At 40.9% G+C, this 18,291-nt stretch overlaps 1 protein-coding gene across 9 annotated transcripts in view; it reads right to left on the reverse strand.

Annotated features, from left to right (window-relative positions):
• The window catches only part of TANC2 (tetratricopeptide repeat, ankyrin repeat and coiled-coil containing 2), a 375,400-nt gene that overhangs the window by 34,513 nt on the left and 322,596 nt on the right, over nucleotides 1-18,291 (reverse strand). For all 9 annotated transcript variants that reach the window (XM_047706886.1, XM_047706885.1, XM_047706884.1 and 6 more), the window contains 3 exons: nucleotides 10,335-10,443; nucleotides 1,303-1,425; nucleotides 304-540 (listed from right to left, as the gene is read on the reverse strand). In XM_047706886.1, coding sequence (XP_047562842.1) covers nucleotides 304-540; nucleotides 1,303-1,425; nucleotides 10,335-10,443 — 469 coding nt within the window. The remainder of the gene's footprint in view (nucleotides 1-303; nucleotides 541-1,302; nucleotides 1,426-10,334; nucleotides 10,444-18,291) is intronic.

Here is an 18,291-nt window from a genome sequence, read left to right on the forward strand (position 1 = left end):
TGCAGTCTCTTTGCTCCTTCCCTTCTCCTTCCTCCCTCTGTGCTCAGCAGAGAAGTCCCTGGTTGTTAGGTGGGGACTTTTTGTGGCTGCTGATAAAGGCAGTTTCCTAAGTGCCCCCCAGGGGTTCTAGAACTGTGTCCTGATGCGCTGCAGAAGGGGCAGCGGCAAGTGGGCCAACAATGGGCCAGGGCTCCCTGTGCTCTGCACCCTGCTGGGCGTGGTATGCTCTGCCTGGACTCCCCTGAGGGAGACTGCACAAGGCGGCAGAGGCGGGGGAAGGGCAGCGGGCGGGGCAGCCGTTACCTTGGCTCGCTTCTTGCACAGCAGCACTACGATGCTCAGGTAGCCGGCCGCGGCGGCGTAGCCCAGAGGGGTCAGGCCGCTCTCAGATGAGGCATCCACGTTGGCCCCAAACTCCAACAGCAGGGCCACCATTTCTGTGTAACCAAGATGAGACTGGACACACAGAATTGGAGCATTATTTAAAACCTCTGTCCGGTAATTAATGTTGGCACCTCCCAGAATCAGCAGTCGGCTGACCTGGAAGTAAGTAAACAGAAATCACACTCAGGCAAATTTCAGTTGCATCCTTTCAGTCATCTTTAAAGATTTTATTTATTTATTTGACAGAGAGAAAGATCACAAGTAGGCAGAGAGGCAGGCAGAGAGAGAGGGGGAAGCAGGCTTCCCGCCGAGCAGAGAGCCCGATGCGGGGCTCGATCCCAGGATCCTGGGATCATGACCTGAGCTGAAGGCAGAGGCTTATCACACTGAGCCACCCAGGCGCCCCCTTTCAATCATCTTTAATGAAGTCTTCTGGGACCCCACAACAGCACCCCAGGAGCATTTAGTAACTGCTTTATCAGTCTCCACTTGCTCCTTTTTTGATACCTTGCCTTTAGAACGGGATGTGACATGTCTCCTTTCCATGAACTTCTCAGTCATGAGAGCCGACTGCCACCCACACCGTAGGGCTGAACACAGCCTCTACTAGGTGAACTGCTGGCCGGAAAAGCTCCTACTGAAACAAAGCCTACCTGAGATTAATTTACTGCTAGAGGCAGGAGGACCTGACCCTATAAATCAGAGCCAGCTTATAGAAGGTAGTAGCTCAACAGGTCTGGTCTTCAATTCACAGAATAAAATGCAACCATTTAAAATAGATTAGATTATCAATAAAAGTCTGATTACGGGAGACAGTCTAAGGTTAAGTCAAAGATTAGTTAAACTGCCACTTAAATGTCTTAACTTTATTTTTGCACAGCTAATTCTTTAACCGGTCTGTAGTCTACAAGCTTCTACCTTTATATTTGGAGTGTAGAGATTTCGTAAAGATGCCAATGCCATGGAAAGACCTTCTGTGCTGTAGGAGATCCAGAGGCCTTGGAGGATGGAAGAGGACACACCAACTTTTTTACTCAAACCCTGAAAAAGAAATAGAGACAGTTAAATTAGTAGCCCAGCTGAAGAGTACCATGAGTAAGTAGTGGCTTCTAGGTTTGTTGTACTAAGAAATGAGAATAGAGTCTTGCCCTAACTACGTCCAGGCCCAGCAAAGCCAGTCCACTCATGGGGACAAAGACTAGTCCTGTAGGAACAAGCTGATTTAAACTGCTTCTATATTAGCAGTCTCTGGCAACAAATCTACTTAATACCCTTCTTTTTCTGCTATGTCTGGATGTAATTCCTTCCCCATACCTTTTCTATTAACTTTCTTGAATCAATATCTCAAATTCAAGTTGCTAAAATACACACTGTGGCAAAGATAATGCAATGTGGTCACCGATCTCCATCTCATTTTCTCCCTGGACGTTTGGGAAAATGATGTTTCCCAGCCTCCTTTACAGTTTGATGGCCCATGTGACTGACTTCTAGTTAGTTAAGTATGGGCAGAAACAGTATCTTGTGTCCAGGCTTGCCCCCCCCCCCCCCCCGCCCCCCTCACTTTCTACTGCTCCTCTGGACTGCAGGCTGGAAGATCCAGTGGAGGATTCCAAGGTCCTAGACTATTTCAGAATTACTCTATGGAGGAAGCCTGCCTGTTGATCTGCCCTGGACTGTAAGAGGAGAGAGAAATGAACCTTTGTCAAGTCCCTGAGATCTTACAGGTTTGTTACAGCAGTTAGCACTCCTCACCTTGCCTAATACACCCTAGAGTGATCCTATCTGTTTATCTTTGGAAAACAACAACATAGGTTGGATCATCATGAGCAACAAATTTTCTCTAGTATGACCAGCATAGGTCCCACTGCATGTCCTAATGTTTGCTCCTTTCACTGTGGCTTCTCCAGAAGGAAGTCAGAATACTTTTCACAATTTCTGGATAGTCAGATATTCTCTGGCAGTCATTTTACTATTCTGCCTATATCTGGGTGAAGGGAGTTCAAGTGGGAAATCCTGAGGGAAGGAAGATACTAACAATGAAGTTTGGCACCTAAAGTGAATCTGGGGAGGTATGTCTTAAAATACTTAAGCTACTCCTGCCTGCTTTGTTCTTGAAAAGCAGGTTGTTCTTGCCTAGAATACCTACTTATGTCCAAAACAGGAATTTATGGCCAACTTTGTTTTATTTATACTCCTGATCCTGCCCCCCCGCCCCCTTTCCCTATGACTGAATTATCTGGAAGCAAATCCCAGACCTCTTATCAGTCAATATCCAAATATCTCAGTAAATGCCTCTAAAAGCCCAACATCATTATGATACCTAAAATCAACAAGGATTCCATAATATGAGATATCCAGTGTCCAAATTTCCTTGACTGTTTCAGAAAAAAAATAATTTTTTTCTAAATTGTGATCCAGAAAAGAGCCATATACTACAACCAATTTTAAAACACTTTAAAAATGTAGAGGAAAAAAAAAAGAGATTTTTTTTCCTATTAGTTTTTTATGAAGATTTTTATTTATTTATTTGATAGAGAGAGAACACAGGTACACAGAGCAGCAGGCAGAGGGAGAGGGAGAAGCAGGCTTCCCCCTGAGCAGGGAACCTGATGTGGGGCTCCATCCCAGGATCATGACCTGAGCTGAAGGCAGCTGCTTAACTGACTGAGCCACCCAGGTGCCCCTCTATTAATTTTTAAACAAAATATTGTGCACATATTCCATACATGTACACATTTTTGCCTCATTCTATTTCAAGAGAGACATAGTAGTCCATTATATGGATGTATCATAATTTACTTACAGGTAAGTTAGGGTCTAGAGCTTACCTCCACTGTAGATCCTGGAAAACCAGGAAACCTAGCTCTGACTCCCTCGTTGGGCCTCAGTCTCCTAATCTAGACTATGTGTGAGCCTCACCAAGATCTTTTGAGGAACTGTAAACTATATTAACCAATTATACAGAAAAATCATTAGAAATTAATATTTATGTCCAATAGAGGGAGCTTTTAGTAGTGGAAGACAAGCTCTATAAATTGTGGTTGAAGGGGAAAAAAGGAAGGGAATCCAACATTTATTCAGTATTTATGTGTCAGGTTCTATGGTAGGGCCTTTTCATACCTTAGCTCCTTTAATCTCCGTGACAGTCCTATGAAGTTGAATTTATTACTATTTTTATTAGGAGGAAACAACCCAGAGAGGACTAAGTAATTTGCCCAAAGTCCTATAGCCATTAAAAAGTGGAGCTGGAGTTAGAAGCCAAGTCCTTTTAACTCTAAAGTTCATGTTCCTTCCATTAGACCAAGTTAAACCTGGGCCAGGACTTCAATTCTGAATTCTTAGCTGGAAAAGTAGCAACTAAAATAAAGTAGCTGATTGCTGGCTTCTCCATAATTAAATTCTCCATTTAATTCTGACCCATTCTCCACCCTTGAGTGTCTTCTTTAAAACTGTCCTTTTTTATCCTAGACAATCTGATCTATGGCTTTAGTTTTATGATTTCAGCTAAGCATTATTTCTTTTCTAACTATGATATTTAAAGCAAAACTATGACTATGATCTATAATAGTCAACTTTCTCTTAAACACTGACTTAGATAAAATTCCTTAGATACGTTCATTTAATCCATTAGAATATTATGAAGATTATCCTACAGAGAAGTAATGCTGAACCAGTGCTTATTAAAGTCACACAGCAATTCTACTTTTACTCAAGGTCTCCAGCATCAGAGGGAGCTCAGAAAATGTTGTATTTAGCTTCTTGGAAAGATACAGCAACTCACTCCTTTGCTCAGGGCCTATAAATTTGGGTTTAGTTTTCCTGAATGTAAATTGCTTCTCTTTTCTGTGTGATACTGAGGGCAGTTTTGGTCATTTAAGATACCAAAGGAATTTTTGGGGCGCCTGGGTGGCTCAGTGGGTTAAGCCGCTGCCTTCAGCTCAGGTCATGATCTCAGGGTCCTGAGATCGAGCCCCGCGTCGGGCTCTCTGCTCAGCAGGGAGCCTGCTTCCCTTCCTCTCTCTCTGCCTGCCTCTCTGCCTTCTTGTGATCTCTCTCTGTCAAATAAATAAATAAAATCTTTAAAAAAAAAAAAAAAGATACCAAAGGAATTTTAAATGAGAAAGCCTAAGATGGTTAGAGAAAAGCTGAATGTTCCCAGAATACCAAGTCATAATTTTTCCTCAAGGGGAATACTTCTACTTCTGGTAATGGTGGATCTAAACTTGATCCTGCTAAGGATAGCTAGGAAAAATGGTACAAGATTTAAAAATCAACCTCATCAAAGACATGGGAGGAATAACAGGTTGGAGAAGAATTACTAGCCCAAGTAAGGATAGGATGGAGCCCAGGAGAGCAGCTTAGAGCTACTTTTCTCTGCAATGTGTTTGCCAATTCTGCAGAATTAGCTAGGAGTACTTTTAATAACTTTGGGATTTTTAGGGCAGTGAAACTCTTCTGTAAGATATTGTAATGGTGGATACATATTAGGCATTTGGCAAAACCCAGAGAAGCATACGACACAGTTAAGACCTAATATAAACCGTGGACTTCAGTTAATAATGATGTATTGATATAGGTTCACCAATTTTAACAGTGTACTGCACCCAGTGCAAGAAGTTAATAATAGGGGAAACTGGTGGGACAGTGAGTATATGGAAATTCTCTGTATTTTATGTAAACCTAAAACTGCTCTAAGAAAGAAAGTCTATTAAGATCAAACAGACAGACAAAACCTGGATTCTACTCCAGAGCAATGATTGATAATCTCTGGGAGTAAGGCTCAGAGGGGGTGTGTGTGTGTGTGTGAGTGTGTGCATGCACGCACACACGTGTGCTTAAAGTTCTCTGGGAGAGGGGTGCCTGGGTGGCTCAGTTGGTTAAGCAACTGCTTTCAGTTCAGGTCATGATCCCAGAGTCCTGAGATCAAGCCCCACATCGGGCTCCTTGCTCAGCGGGGGGCCTGCTTCTCCCTCTCCCACTCCCTGCTACTCTGCCTGCTTGTGCTCTCTCTCTGCCAAATAAATAAATAAAAAAAATTTATTAAAGTTCTCCAGGAGAATCTAATGTATAGCCAAACCGAAAGCCACTGGCCATTGATCTCGACACACAGATAAATCTCGAATATACAAAATTGGGTGAAAAAAGAGAATTTCACGAAGAATATGATTCTGTGTATGTCAAATTTAAAAGTTAGCAAAGTAAGTCTATATACTGTTTATGAGTACATTTCTATGTTGGAAAAATGCAAAATATGGATAAGAAGAACACATATGAACTTTAGGGTAGAAATCATCTCTGAAAAGGGGAGAGAAATCGAGTTACAGAGGGCTTCTACTCTAAGTATTATATTTTCATTTCTTCAAAATAAAGAAAAAGATTCGGAGCAAATATGGAAAAATTTTAATGTCTTAAATCCGATAAAGAGTATTTGATTATTTGGTTATCTGTGATTTCTGGTATGTGTGAAATATAATAAAGTTTTTAAAAAGGGGGAGAGAGGGATATTTCCTCCTCTGAGACAAGAGAAAGTTGAGGTAAGAACTGATGATATTGTAGATTGATTTTTTTGGTGAGAGGAGGAAAGTCGTTAAGGGAAGTCACACTCAATGGCTTTGATTTCTTCAGTGACTCATAAGTCAGGCTGTTTGTGCAGTTAGTTGACTTGGTTAAGAGCCAGACGAAAAAGAAATGGGAAAAGGAACTGAGTAAGAATAGGCCTTGGCAAATGAATTTCAATGACACGGTCCAGTAAATGGACTACAAAGCAGCACGGAGGGTCCCAATGAGGTTGAAGTAAACACACAGGAAAGAAGCCTGAAATTCAGAGCTACACTCTAGGATTTGGAGGATGAACTTGATTTGCGCCATGGACTTGCTCTGCTGATTTCTTCTGCTTGGTGGCGTTGACTCTTTGCTTCTATGTGGTATAAGAGGAAAGAGCTTCAGTTTAGTTAAATTCATCTCAACAGACGTGATAGGCAGGATCCCATTATCAGGCAGGATGTAGCCAAAAATAACCTGTAATTAGATTCTGAGCTGATGGATTCTTAAAGAGAGCTATAAGTTCAAGTAACTAGAAAAAGTGCTTCTTTAGTATCTAACTACTGCTCAGGCAACAAGGGATCTCTGTCAGAGATGGATGGTAATAGGGTCCCTTCCTTAAATATTCGTTAGAGTCTAAATTTACAACACTGTTTATCAGCTGGGAGAAAGCTTGCTCAGTAGTTTAGACTACAAACAGGGAAAGCATAAAGAGATGACAGCAATCTCATCTTAGGAATCTGAGCTCTGGGTCAGGTATCATAAGATCATGGCAAAAAATAACCTAGGGGGCTCATCCAGTGAGGTTCTTTTTTTTTTTTTTTAAAGATTTTATTTTTTTATTTAACAGACAGAGACCACAGGTAGGCAGAGAGGCAGGCAGAGAGAGAGGAAGAAACAGGCTCCCTGCTGAGCAGAGAGCCCAATGAAGGGTTTGATGCCAGGACCCTGAGATCATGACCTAGGCTGAAGGCAGAGGCTTTAACCCACTGAGCCACCCAGGTGCCCCTAGGTGAGGTTCTTTAAGGCAAATTATTTACAAATATGTCATTAGTGACTACAGTGATATAACCTATAGTTATCCAAGCATCCCAAATAAATCATTACCATTCTTATTTAACCATGTGGCCATGCTTGGTTATAATGAAAAGATCCTGGTAAAAAAAAGGGGTTGGCAAACTATAGCCTGGAGCTAAATCCAGCCTTTCATGAACTTTTATAAATCATGTTTTACTGGAATATGACCATGTCCATTTATTTCTGTATCACCTTTAGCTGTTTTTGAATTACAATGGCAGAGTTAAATGGTTTCAACACAGTTTATACGGACTACAAAGCCATATTTGCTGATCACTGCTGTAGGGGATGCTAGGTAACCTTTGACAAGGTTATATCACCATCTGGAATTTATGCTCATTATTAATTCTTACTATCAGGCAAGAGATTATTACTATGAAGTTTGATCATAAAATCTTAGATATATGTCCAGGACTTTGCATCTTATAATGTACCTCTTTTGTATATCTTCTATGATTCTGTTAACAATTCTGAGAGTTAGAGACTGTTACCATTTTACGGATGAGAAAACAGATTGCTTAAGCTGTAGAGTCTGTACTGAAACCCATGCCTTTTGACTGATGTCCAAGGATCTTTCTTCTTCCTACCAGAGGCCTGCGTATAGCACCTTTCCCCCTTGGCCAACAGTTCTCTTCTGCTAAGAAATGTTATAGAACTGACCAATCAAAGAAACATTTCAGTGGGCAGCATTTAGGCAGTGAATTGCAAGAGCACTCTGAAACCCTTTTGGTGGCCAGACTCAATCCAACAAAACACCTTGCATTACAAGGTAGATTGAAATATCGCTGGCCACAATTCACAAACAGCCTGCTTTCTTTTCATAGATTAAAAAAAATCGAAATGGCAATTAGAGGATCACAACAGAACTATTAAGTGCTCAACACTGGTGGTCATTAGGGAAGTGCAAATTAACACTACAGTGAGCTACCACATCACACTAAAATGGCTCCCATAAGACAGACAATACCTAACAAGTGTTGGCAAGGGCTTGAAAAAAACTGGAACCCTCATACATTGCTTGTGGGAATGTAAAATGATGCAGCTCCTTTGGAAAACAGATTCGCAATACCCAAAAATGTTAAACACAGAGTTACTATATGACCTAGTATTTCCATCCTGGTATATATCCAAGAGAAGTGAAGACATGTTCACATAAAAACCTGAACACTAACACTGTAAACATACTAAATGTCACTGAGTTGTTCACTTTAAAATGGATAATTTTATTTAAAAAAAATCAAGAAAGGGAAAAATCTGTAAGCTAATATTCATAGCAATGTTAGTCATAATAGCTAAAAAGCAGAAACAACCCAAATGTCCAACTGGTGAATGGATAAACAAACTATGGTGCATCTACAAAACAGAATATTATTTGGCAATAAAAAGGAATAAAGTGGGGTGCCTGGGTGGCTCAGTTGGCTAAGTATCCAACTCTTGATTTCGGCTCAGGTCACAATCTCAGGGTCGTGAGCAAAGATAAAACGGAGGGAATTTAAAATTAATTGGAAAGAAATATAAATTGGATTATGTGTCACTGCTAATTGGGAGTTCTAAATGGTCCTGGTTATAACCAGTCTGTCTTTGCCTTTTCATGACCCTCAACTGATGGGGATTGAAAATTCTAGCATTCTGGGAGAAGCTAACGTGAATCGACAGGGAGCACTGGGCATTTAAAGGACAATGAAAAGTGCAGCATCAGGAAAGTCATAGTCCAAGTCTACATTTTTCAGCCTACAGTCATGTCATCACCATATGCTGCACACCCGAGTATTTACGGCCAGAATCACACACGGAGCCAGTCTTATCTCAGGCAACCATGCTGTCTGCGGCAACTTAAGATAAAACTGTGTCAACCATAGGAGCGTGTGGTTTGAATGTAGGTTTCGACGTACTGGATATAATCACCCTGGGTCAAAGAAATTTTGTATCATTTATCTGTTAATGTGGTATTTGTTTATTTTATGGTATAGAAAAGACAGGAATCAACTTCTTTGTATCTGATCCTAGGCAGACGGTGAGGCTAAAAGCTTAAGTGTTTGAAGCGGTAAATGCTTAATACTTCCGTTACTTTCCTAGCTGACTGAAGGACAATGATCTCAGAGTTTGTAGAAGTAGCAGACACTTTTTGGTCCACTTGAAGTTGGAATGAGACACCTGGCCTGTTATTTTAGTCTCATTCTGCTCCTGCTAAGTAAGGTCACCGGGTACAGTCATTTTTGGTATAGTGATTTGTTAGATAAGGCAATTATGATTCAAATAAAGGACTTGTCACTATGGGTTCCACTTCTGTATGTCTGCTGAACAGGCCTCTCCGGCTGTGCGCTTATATACTGGGAAGAATTTGCTAGGCTCTCGGAGTTGCCCTTAATGCCATCTTTCTCTCTGAAGAGAACCGTTTTATCTTTAGCAGTATCTCTCGGAGGGGGCGTCTGACACAGAGAACTATTTAAGATACTTGTATTTCTCCATCCTGAGGCAGGAAAAGCACTCTGCTGCGATTGCAGGGACTGGAGGGAGCAGATGCAATAGCAAACTGTGGGCTAGGAAGACACGAGAACAAATTTCTTTCCCGACTTTTGTGCTTTATCCAACAACTCTTACTTAGACTTTAAATTCCTTGAGATTAGGGACATTATCTTTCTTGTTTCTGTATCCCTAGGACAATGTCTACATTAAGTGCTGAATAAACAAATGAACGCCCGTACAGGCGCAGACAGATGAATTACATGCCGTTTCCTCTGGCATTGTGTATCCGCTCCAGCCTTGCGAGTACCGAGAGAGGGACACTGATGCCACAGAGTTCTTAGAAGTTTTGAAACTACTGGGAGAAAAACCGGGATTACAATTGGAATGGAGAATGGGGGAAGTAGCTCAAAGAGAGGTTAATGTTGGTTCCAGATAAATAGTTCGAAAATCATAGTACCAGGAATATTAAAATCTTCATAACACAATTATAAGAAAATTGAAAGAGTAACTTCTCTCAGTGATTCTTTTTAGACATTGTGAACATCTGCGGCTACTTGCTAGAGCATGACTGTCTTCAGGAGATGGTAGGTCATATACGGAATACACATACGTATGTGTATACGCTTCTTACCTAAATGATTATACATGCACATTTCCTGAAAAGCCTAGCAATCTGCTAAACTGGGAGATGACAAATGTGGTTCTCTTTCCAAAGACCTAGAGAGGAACAGGCTACAAATTTTAGGAGGGGAATCAACTCTACAACAAAAAGCAGGGACTGCATTGAAATGAGTAGCTTCATCCACAGTGTTAAGGAAAAGCCTGCTGGAGATTGAAAGAAAAAAGTCTTCAACTTCTCTAATTACCTTAAAAATGTGTGCTTTGAGGATGTGATGTCCCAGTTCAATAGTTTGCTGTCGGTTTAGTTTTCCTTCTTGCCGGGAAAACCAAAAAGCAAGTAATGTGTGACCACTCCTGCAAAGAAAAAGAGACTCAGTTTAGAATTTTAATGACCTGGTTCTGCACTGGGTGGGGGACTGTTCAGGTCCATCCATACGTCCAACGAAACTCTGTCTCATTCAATCAGTTTCTAAGAGAAGGGCACCTGCTGCTGGGCAAATAATGGGTACAGAAAGGTCTTTAACTTTTACCAGTCCTTTACCCAGATCACATGTGTGAATATCACAAAATGTCATTTCTAGTCGGCTTACACCATCCCACACACAGATGGCATTAAAAGACTCATTTTTATTTTCTGTCTCTGTGAACTCTCCACTTATTCTACTCATACTTTAAATGTCAGTGCTCCTTAGGATCTCCATTTTGGTCCCCGTCTGTCCTCTCTCCAGTAGCTCATCCATCCTGAGAGCCTTCACCACCACCTGAGTCTTCTTCTTGATCTAGACTTCCGAGACTTCCACCAATAGATATCCTTTGGTTTGCTGGATTTCTCTGCCTGGAGGGCTCGCAGTACCTCAAGCTCAACATGTCCCCAGATGAATTAACCACCTCTTCCCCAAGGGAAGTTTTCTTTGATCCCCTCTACCTTCCCTGCAGCCGAGGAACAGGGAGTATTTTCTTTTTGGTACAAGCATTACAGATTGTGTATCTCTTTCGTATGGTATACAGCACGCTATTTCACGCCTCTCCTCTGTGTGACTGCAGGTTTCCAGATGGCATCCACTCCATCTCCTTGATAATGGACCCTTAATCTCTTAAAAGAAAACTCTCTTTTCTGCCTCCCCATGTTGTCTTATCAGCCCATGATACTCAGAACTGCCATGGCTCTTGTAATCATGTGGTCACCTGGTCTGAAGACAAAGCTAACAGAAGGGCTAAGCTAAGAGAACTGCAGAAAAATAGAGCTTAGGCCCTGACTATATGGCATCAGAAGCTCCCCGAAGTTTGGACTTGTTATATGAAATAACCCATTTATACTTTATACATTACTGTATACTTTATACATTTATAAAATACATTTATACTCCATTTGAATTAGGAGTATTCTAGTTCTTCTAGCTCAAAGCATCTTAATGGTATGTATTCTTCCTTTAAAGAAGATTTTATTTATTTGAAGGGGGTGGGGGGAGGTGCAGGGGGAGAGGGAGAGAGAAAACCAAACAGACATCATGCTCAGTGTGGAGCCTGACACAGGGCTCAATCTCATGACCTTGAGATCAGACCTGAGCCAAAACCAAGAGTCTGATGCCCAACCAACTATGCACCCAGGTGCCCCTGATATATTCCTTTAGGTGTGAATGTATGTATGTATGTATGTATACAAAATGTGTGTGTATTTCTGTTTACATTAGGACAGAAATTCTGAGTTATTGTATTTCCTGGAGTGCCTAACACAGTGTACTGCATATAAACATTCTCAGTAACATTTTTTGGAATAAAGAGAAAATTAGGTATTAAAGAAAGAATGCTGGATGACCTTTGGGATGTGCTCTCTTGCCACATTTGCTCTAGGTTGTAGGAACTGCAGACACTTAGAACTGTCTCTCTACTGCCTGCCAGATTAGTGGTCAGTAGAGTACTTTATGCCATTGGTAACAAAACTCTTCTATTCCCTTCACTTGGAGTGCCATAGAAAAGGGAAATGAAATCACTGTCTCAGTTTCAAGTCTAATGAATTAATCAAAAAGAAGGTAAAAAAATAGCAAGTAAATTTCGTTGATGATATTTCCACAAAGAGACGCCCAAATATCTACTGGATGATTTTCTCTCATATCAAACACTGGTTATTCTGCCAGGATTAAACAAATTTGGAGATAACCTCACATTTGTCTGAAAAACAAATACATTTTTAATTTATCTTTGATTTTTTTTTTTCAAGCTTCAGTAAAGAATCTGAAAACTAGGGGATGGGACAACTTACCCAGGAATCATTATAAAGAAATTTCTCTCCAAAAAGACTTTAAAAAGAAATTCTACCAAGGTTCTAACCTTGAGTTTCAAGAATTTCTGAATTCTAGTGGATAACATGCCAACTTATTTCACTGGATAAGATTAACCATAATGGGAGGGAAGTTATTTAATTGAGAGACTATCTCAGAGAAGTGTAGCCTGCATGGAATCATCAGTATCATCTGAGGGTATGAGCCCAGATTGTTCCACATCCACAAAATCTGGAAATTGCTATTGAACTTTTTTTTTAAGGCTTTATTTATTTGTTTGATGGAGAGAGAGATCACAAGTAGGCAGAGAGGAAGACTGAGAGAGAGGGGGAAGCAGGTTCCCTGCCGAGCAGAGAGCCCGACGTGGGGCTCAATCCCAGGACCCTGAGACCATGACCTGAGCTGAAGGCAGAGGCTTGACCCACTGAGCCACCCACATGCCCCTGAACTTTCATTTACCCTTTGAAAGTCCAAGTTAGTTGGTAGGTTATTTCAACAGAGCATATTAGAAGGTAACATGCAACATTTAGGAAAGGCCCTATCTCAAATTCTCAGTCCTACCCAGTTATTAACACTGAAATTACTGTAGCCTCCCTGCTGTAAGAATTACTGCTTTAAGTGACTCATCCATTGGCTCAGCTACATAGTACCAGAACCCCTGAATACAAGCCTCCGACCCCACTACCTACCCATGCTTCAGGCCATTCCCAACAGGGTTAAGAAAAAAAACTCAGGTCTGACAAGGAAATGAATTAGACACAGAACTGACATCACCCTAGTGCTTTTGTTTTACCACCGTAAGTAAGAAATCCCGGTACGATGTGTGCATTTCTTTAGTATGCACTTCAGCTAGCTAGAGAGGACAGTGCTTGCTTTTGCTGTCGTTGATCTCGCACTAAGGAGAACAGCAAGCAATAAGAATCAAAGAAAAGATGAAGGTGACAACTATAGTTCATTTCCTTTTGGACACAAGCATATCACATTATTCATGAAAGAATGGTTCTGATCAGTTCCCTGGACTCAGAGTTTATGGTGTTCAGGACACAAAGGAAAACAGCAATTTATATTACACGCTGGCATTTCCATCTGTCCCTTACTGTTAAGATATGGAGCCACTGGCTAACCTACCATCTGAATGTGTTACACTACACTTGTCTGTGTTTATTTCTATTTTCTAATTATTTGCTCACTTTCAACCTCACTTCTTTTGACTCTTAGCCTCGCCATTCTCTGAGATTACCAGCAGCCTCTTAATTGGTTGTCTTTGAGCCTTTGAGCTTTATCTTTTTCTTTTCTCCCTCCAGCACTAGGTCCTTTTGACTACCTCCCCTGAACTCTCTTCTCTCGGTATCTGTGACACTGCCCTGATGCTTTTTCTCCCATTTCCTTCAGTGATGTAACTTCTCTGCTTTATTTCCCATTTCCTCTTATTTCACAGGTCTCCTGGCTTCAGCTCTCACTGTAGCGACATCTCTAGCACAGACATATTGTTTTGCTTCTCTAATTGCCTGCTGGATCTCTCGTCCTTCAAATGACCTGTCATATGACACTATCTGTAGTTGAAACTTTCCCTCAAAACCAAATGCATTTATGGGGCGCCTGGGTGGCTCAGTTGTTAAGCATCTGCCTTCGGCTCAGGTCATGATCCCAGGGTCCTGGGATGGAGCCTCCCATCGGGCTCCCTGCTTCTCCCTCTGTTGCTCCCCTGTGTGTGTTCCCTCTCTCGCTGTCTCTGTCAAATAAAAAACAAACAAACAAAAAAACACAAAAACCAAATCCGTTTAGGATTTCTTTATTTTTTAATATATTGCCAGTCACTCAGGCATAAAATCTAGCACTTGTTTTTCTCCTCCCTTTATATACTTTCTCTCTTAGATAATTGGAAGAGCCTCGTTCTCTCCACTGCCTGCTCCCTGGCCCAGGTCAATAATCTACAGCGTAGAAACCTGATTAAAAAGTCTGCTTAAAATTCTTCAATGGCTTTATACTTCCTCCCATATATAATCTAAGCTCTATAGCATGGTATTCATAGGCTCTCCGTCATTTGTCCCTTGTCTGTTTGTCTCTCTTTGCCCTTTTACCTGGTGCTTGTATTTTCAGATGGAGTAAATCATTCTGGGTTTCAAACACACTTTCCCTCTGCCTGTAATTCTCTTCCCCATTTAGTTCACAAGGCAAACTCTTCCTCATTCCTGAAGTCTCAGTTCACACCATCTCCTCCGTGAAGTCCTCCCTGGTCCCACCAGACAGACTCAGGGGCTCTTTCCCTCGGATTCTTGTAGTAGGTACACACCCCTATCACACCCACCACAGCACACTACCTGTCTGCTTGTCAGCCTTCCCACAAGACTGTATGGAAGCTGGAAGCCATGTTTTTTCACATATGTACTCCCAGGCAACAGGAACGCATATTTGTAGAGTGACTGAATTAATAATACTGTAAAGTTGCACACGACCTTATCATTTTAAAAATACTATAACACTTTTTTAGATTCTCACAAACACCTATACTATAGGCATAGGACTAAATATTACTCCTAATATTATCATGGAAGACAGAGACTTGGCAAGACTGAAGGACAGCCCCCAACTCATGTGGCTGGGATCAAAGAGAGATGGGATGAGAACCCAGGGTTTTCTGAAACCTAGTTCTGTTAACACACTGACAAGATTAGCGACTTGGTTTTCATTTCTGCGAAAAATGGGCATTTTTGTGTGAAAAGTCAACCAATATTAAGAGCAATGTATTCCTTTGTATGGTATAAACCCTGAATTCTTAACATAATTAAAATCAGCAATTAATTTTGACCTTTTTTGATTGGCATTTTGGGACAGACTAGTTAAAAAACAGAGGGAGCCCTCATCAGTGTGACATGATTTTAGGCATGACTGAACACAACTATGTCTTCCTTCTATAATTAAAGATGATGGTAATCAAAGTCAACTTTGGTGTGGGTTCATATGTGATAATAAAGACCAAATGGGGGTGGGGGGTAGTGGCGAAGGCAGAATTATTTCCACACAGCTTATATATAATGAGATCACCTTGTGATTCAAAGCTACATAGCAAATTTCCCTGTCTGCATTCACAGTGCTGCCTCTTCATCTCTGAAGCAAAATCAAAATAGACCTATGTTCAAATCCTGCTTCTGTCACTTAGAAGCTCTGTAACCTTGGAAAAGCTACTTAACCTCTCTGCAAGACAGGAATAGTGATAACCACCTCTCAGGATTGTGGTGAGAATTAAGTGAGCTATATTAAGTGAGATGTATATTCTCTGTAAGAATTAGGATAGTGCTATACTTAAGGAATGAATATTAACCACGTGACTTTATACATGGTATAAAGGTAACTGTGTGCACAAACAGAACTTTCACTTTTAAATGCGATACCTCATCCTTAAGCCCAATCTTTATCCCTTCATACCTTGAACCCACTGCCTTCAGGACCAAAAGAGAAATCCACATATCAGGGAACAGTTATTGGGTATGGGTGCCATTCCCTGTTAGTCAATGCAGGAAAACTTGGTAGTGTAATTTTAGGCAGAGAGGGGAGACGAAGACAGAGCTAACTGGTCCCTAAGAAATAACGTAACATTTAAGCTAACAGGAGGAATATAAATTTCTCAAGGAGACCAGAGGTTTTTTTTCCAGAGGATACTGAACTTTATATTCAAGATGGATTTGCTTTTGAGGTATTTTAGGGGAGAACCAATCACAGGTCAGAGTTGCAGATTCCTCCCTTGGCCCTGTCCCCTCTCCCTTCTCCTAGATGTGTAAGTTCTAACGAAAGGTAGGGAAGATAGTCAAGGAAGGAGAGGGTCAATCCTATCTCCATTCCTTTTTGCAGGCATCAACAGCCCCTTGAGATGGATTATTGGAGACAAGTGATGCTCCCCCTTGGACACTGACAGATTACAAGGCAGTGAAGAGCCGCTCTTAAGATAGTATCAAGATATTATCATTGATAAGATGTTATCAAGAGATAACATAGTTATCTCTTACATGATAACCCTGTTTCCCTGTACCTCAAGACTTCAGAGCTGGGGAGACTTTTAGAAAAAAAAAAAAACCCTTTATAAGCAAGAATCACCCTCCTTTCCCTCCACCTGTTTTAATAGTTTGGAAACTGAAGAATAGTTGTTTTATGAAAAATATATAATGGCATAAAATATATATTGTTTTTCTAATAGATTTTTGCTTAGCACCCCAGGGAGACAGCTAGACTTAAAGTTTCTATTTATAGTAGGGAAGCATGCTAACAAATGTTTAACTTAAATATTTCTGACATGGATGTTTTCTCCATTGTTCTAGTCATAGTCACTGATGTGTAGTCACAAAGATTTCATTAGCTGTTATGTTGAAAGTCGATATACAACACGTTAGTGTTTCAGAGAAACACCACTTAGGTGTTTTGATATTCTTCTATGCAGGGCTCAGACATGATAAAGTGGTATAGTTACAGCCCGCTGCTAAGGTGTTGCTTACAAGCTAGCTGAACTATCTTATAATTTGGGCAGAAGTAATGTGTGAGGCTGCTGTGGAATGACTTTCTAGCATAGAGGTAGATGTGGGGAATTATTTAGGGAGACCTAGTGAGATCAGAATTACCTGGCAGAGAGGGACAGCTATCTACAAAAGATGTGCGCTCCCTTTCATAGTCAACACTTGTTGCTAGGAGGTGGCGACTTTGCCAGGAACCTCGCATTCACTTATTCAAGTGGGGTTGAGGATGGAGTTCTGGCTAATGGGATATAGGCAGAAATTATATTCATCACTTCAGACCTGGCCTGGAAAAGTTTTCTCCTTTGACTTCCGTGACCTTACTTTCTCTTGTGTCTTCTTCTAATATTTCCCTTGTAAATTATTAGTCCATCATTTCCCCTAGTGTTTAAATATAACTATTCTGTTCACACGCTTCTAAATTTACTGCTCTATACTCTTTATTTTTTTATTTTTTATTTTTTATTTTTTTTTATTTTAAAAAAAGGGTCAGAAATCACCCGCGGGTCTCGAACCCCCGTGAAGGGATTAGAAGTCCGAAGACTGAACGCGAAGTAACCGCTTGAGCTAAAGCCGACCCTACTGCTCTATACTCTTAACTTGGGTTACCTTGTTTAGTCCTACAACTTCTGCTCTCAGGTACTTGCTGATGACTTCCAAATCCATAACCCTGTGCTTTGACTCTTCTCTTTACCTATTTTCCAAAGTCGCATACTAAATATACTTGTGCACCTTCCTTGGAGGTAATTCATTAAAAACATGTCCAAAACAGGACTCATCTTCTCCCACTAATCCTATTATTCATCCTCCCGCCGTTGCTCATACTAGGAGCCCTCCTCCCTCAGAATGTTCTATATTGGTCAGTAGTTTCACTTCCCGCCACCACTCAAGATAAGTTTCACAGTAATTTTTAAGCCCTCCACTCTCAATGGCTGTACACACAAAAAAAAAGACCCAGTGCTTTTGAGTATCTCCAAAATGTCTCTCTCATGTATACTTTGCTCTCCATTCTCACATTGTAGATCTTGGCATTTCTTACCTACACTATTGCTATAAACCTCGTAACTAGTATTCCTACCTGCACTCTCTCCTCTTCTTCAATCCATCTTCCATACACGACTCATTAGAACTATTTTTTACAACATCAGAGTTATTTAATCATTGTCTCCTTGTCCTTAAAAGGTTATAGAGACTCCTGTATAAACCTCTAAAAGGTTATAGAGACTTACAGAATAAATTGTGAAGTCTTAAACATGGCCGTCAAGGCTTTCTTCCTAGTGATACTTCCATTCATTCTTTCTGATCTCGTGTCTTACTCTCTAATCACATCTTCTCACAATTCAGCAAAGGCATTTCCTATCTTCACACCTGCTTTTGCTCCTGCCGTGACCTTGTCTTCTCTGCCTATAGTGCTCTCCCAC

Source organism: Lutra lutra, chromosome 16 (assembly GCF_902655055.1).
Source record: "Lutra lutra chromosome 16, mLutLut1.2, whole genome shotgun sequence".
Lineage (NCBI taxonomy): Eukaryota > Metazoa > Chordata > Mammalia > Carnivora > Mustelidae > Lutra > Lutra lutra.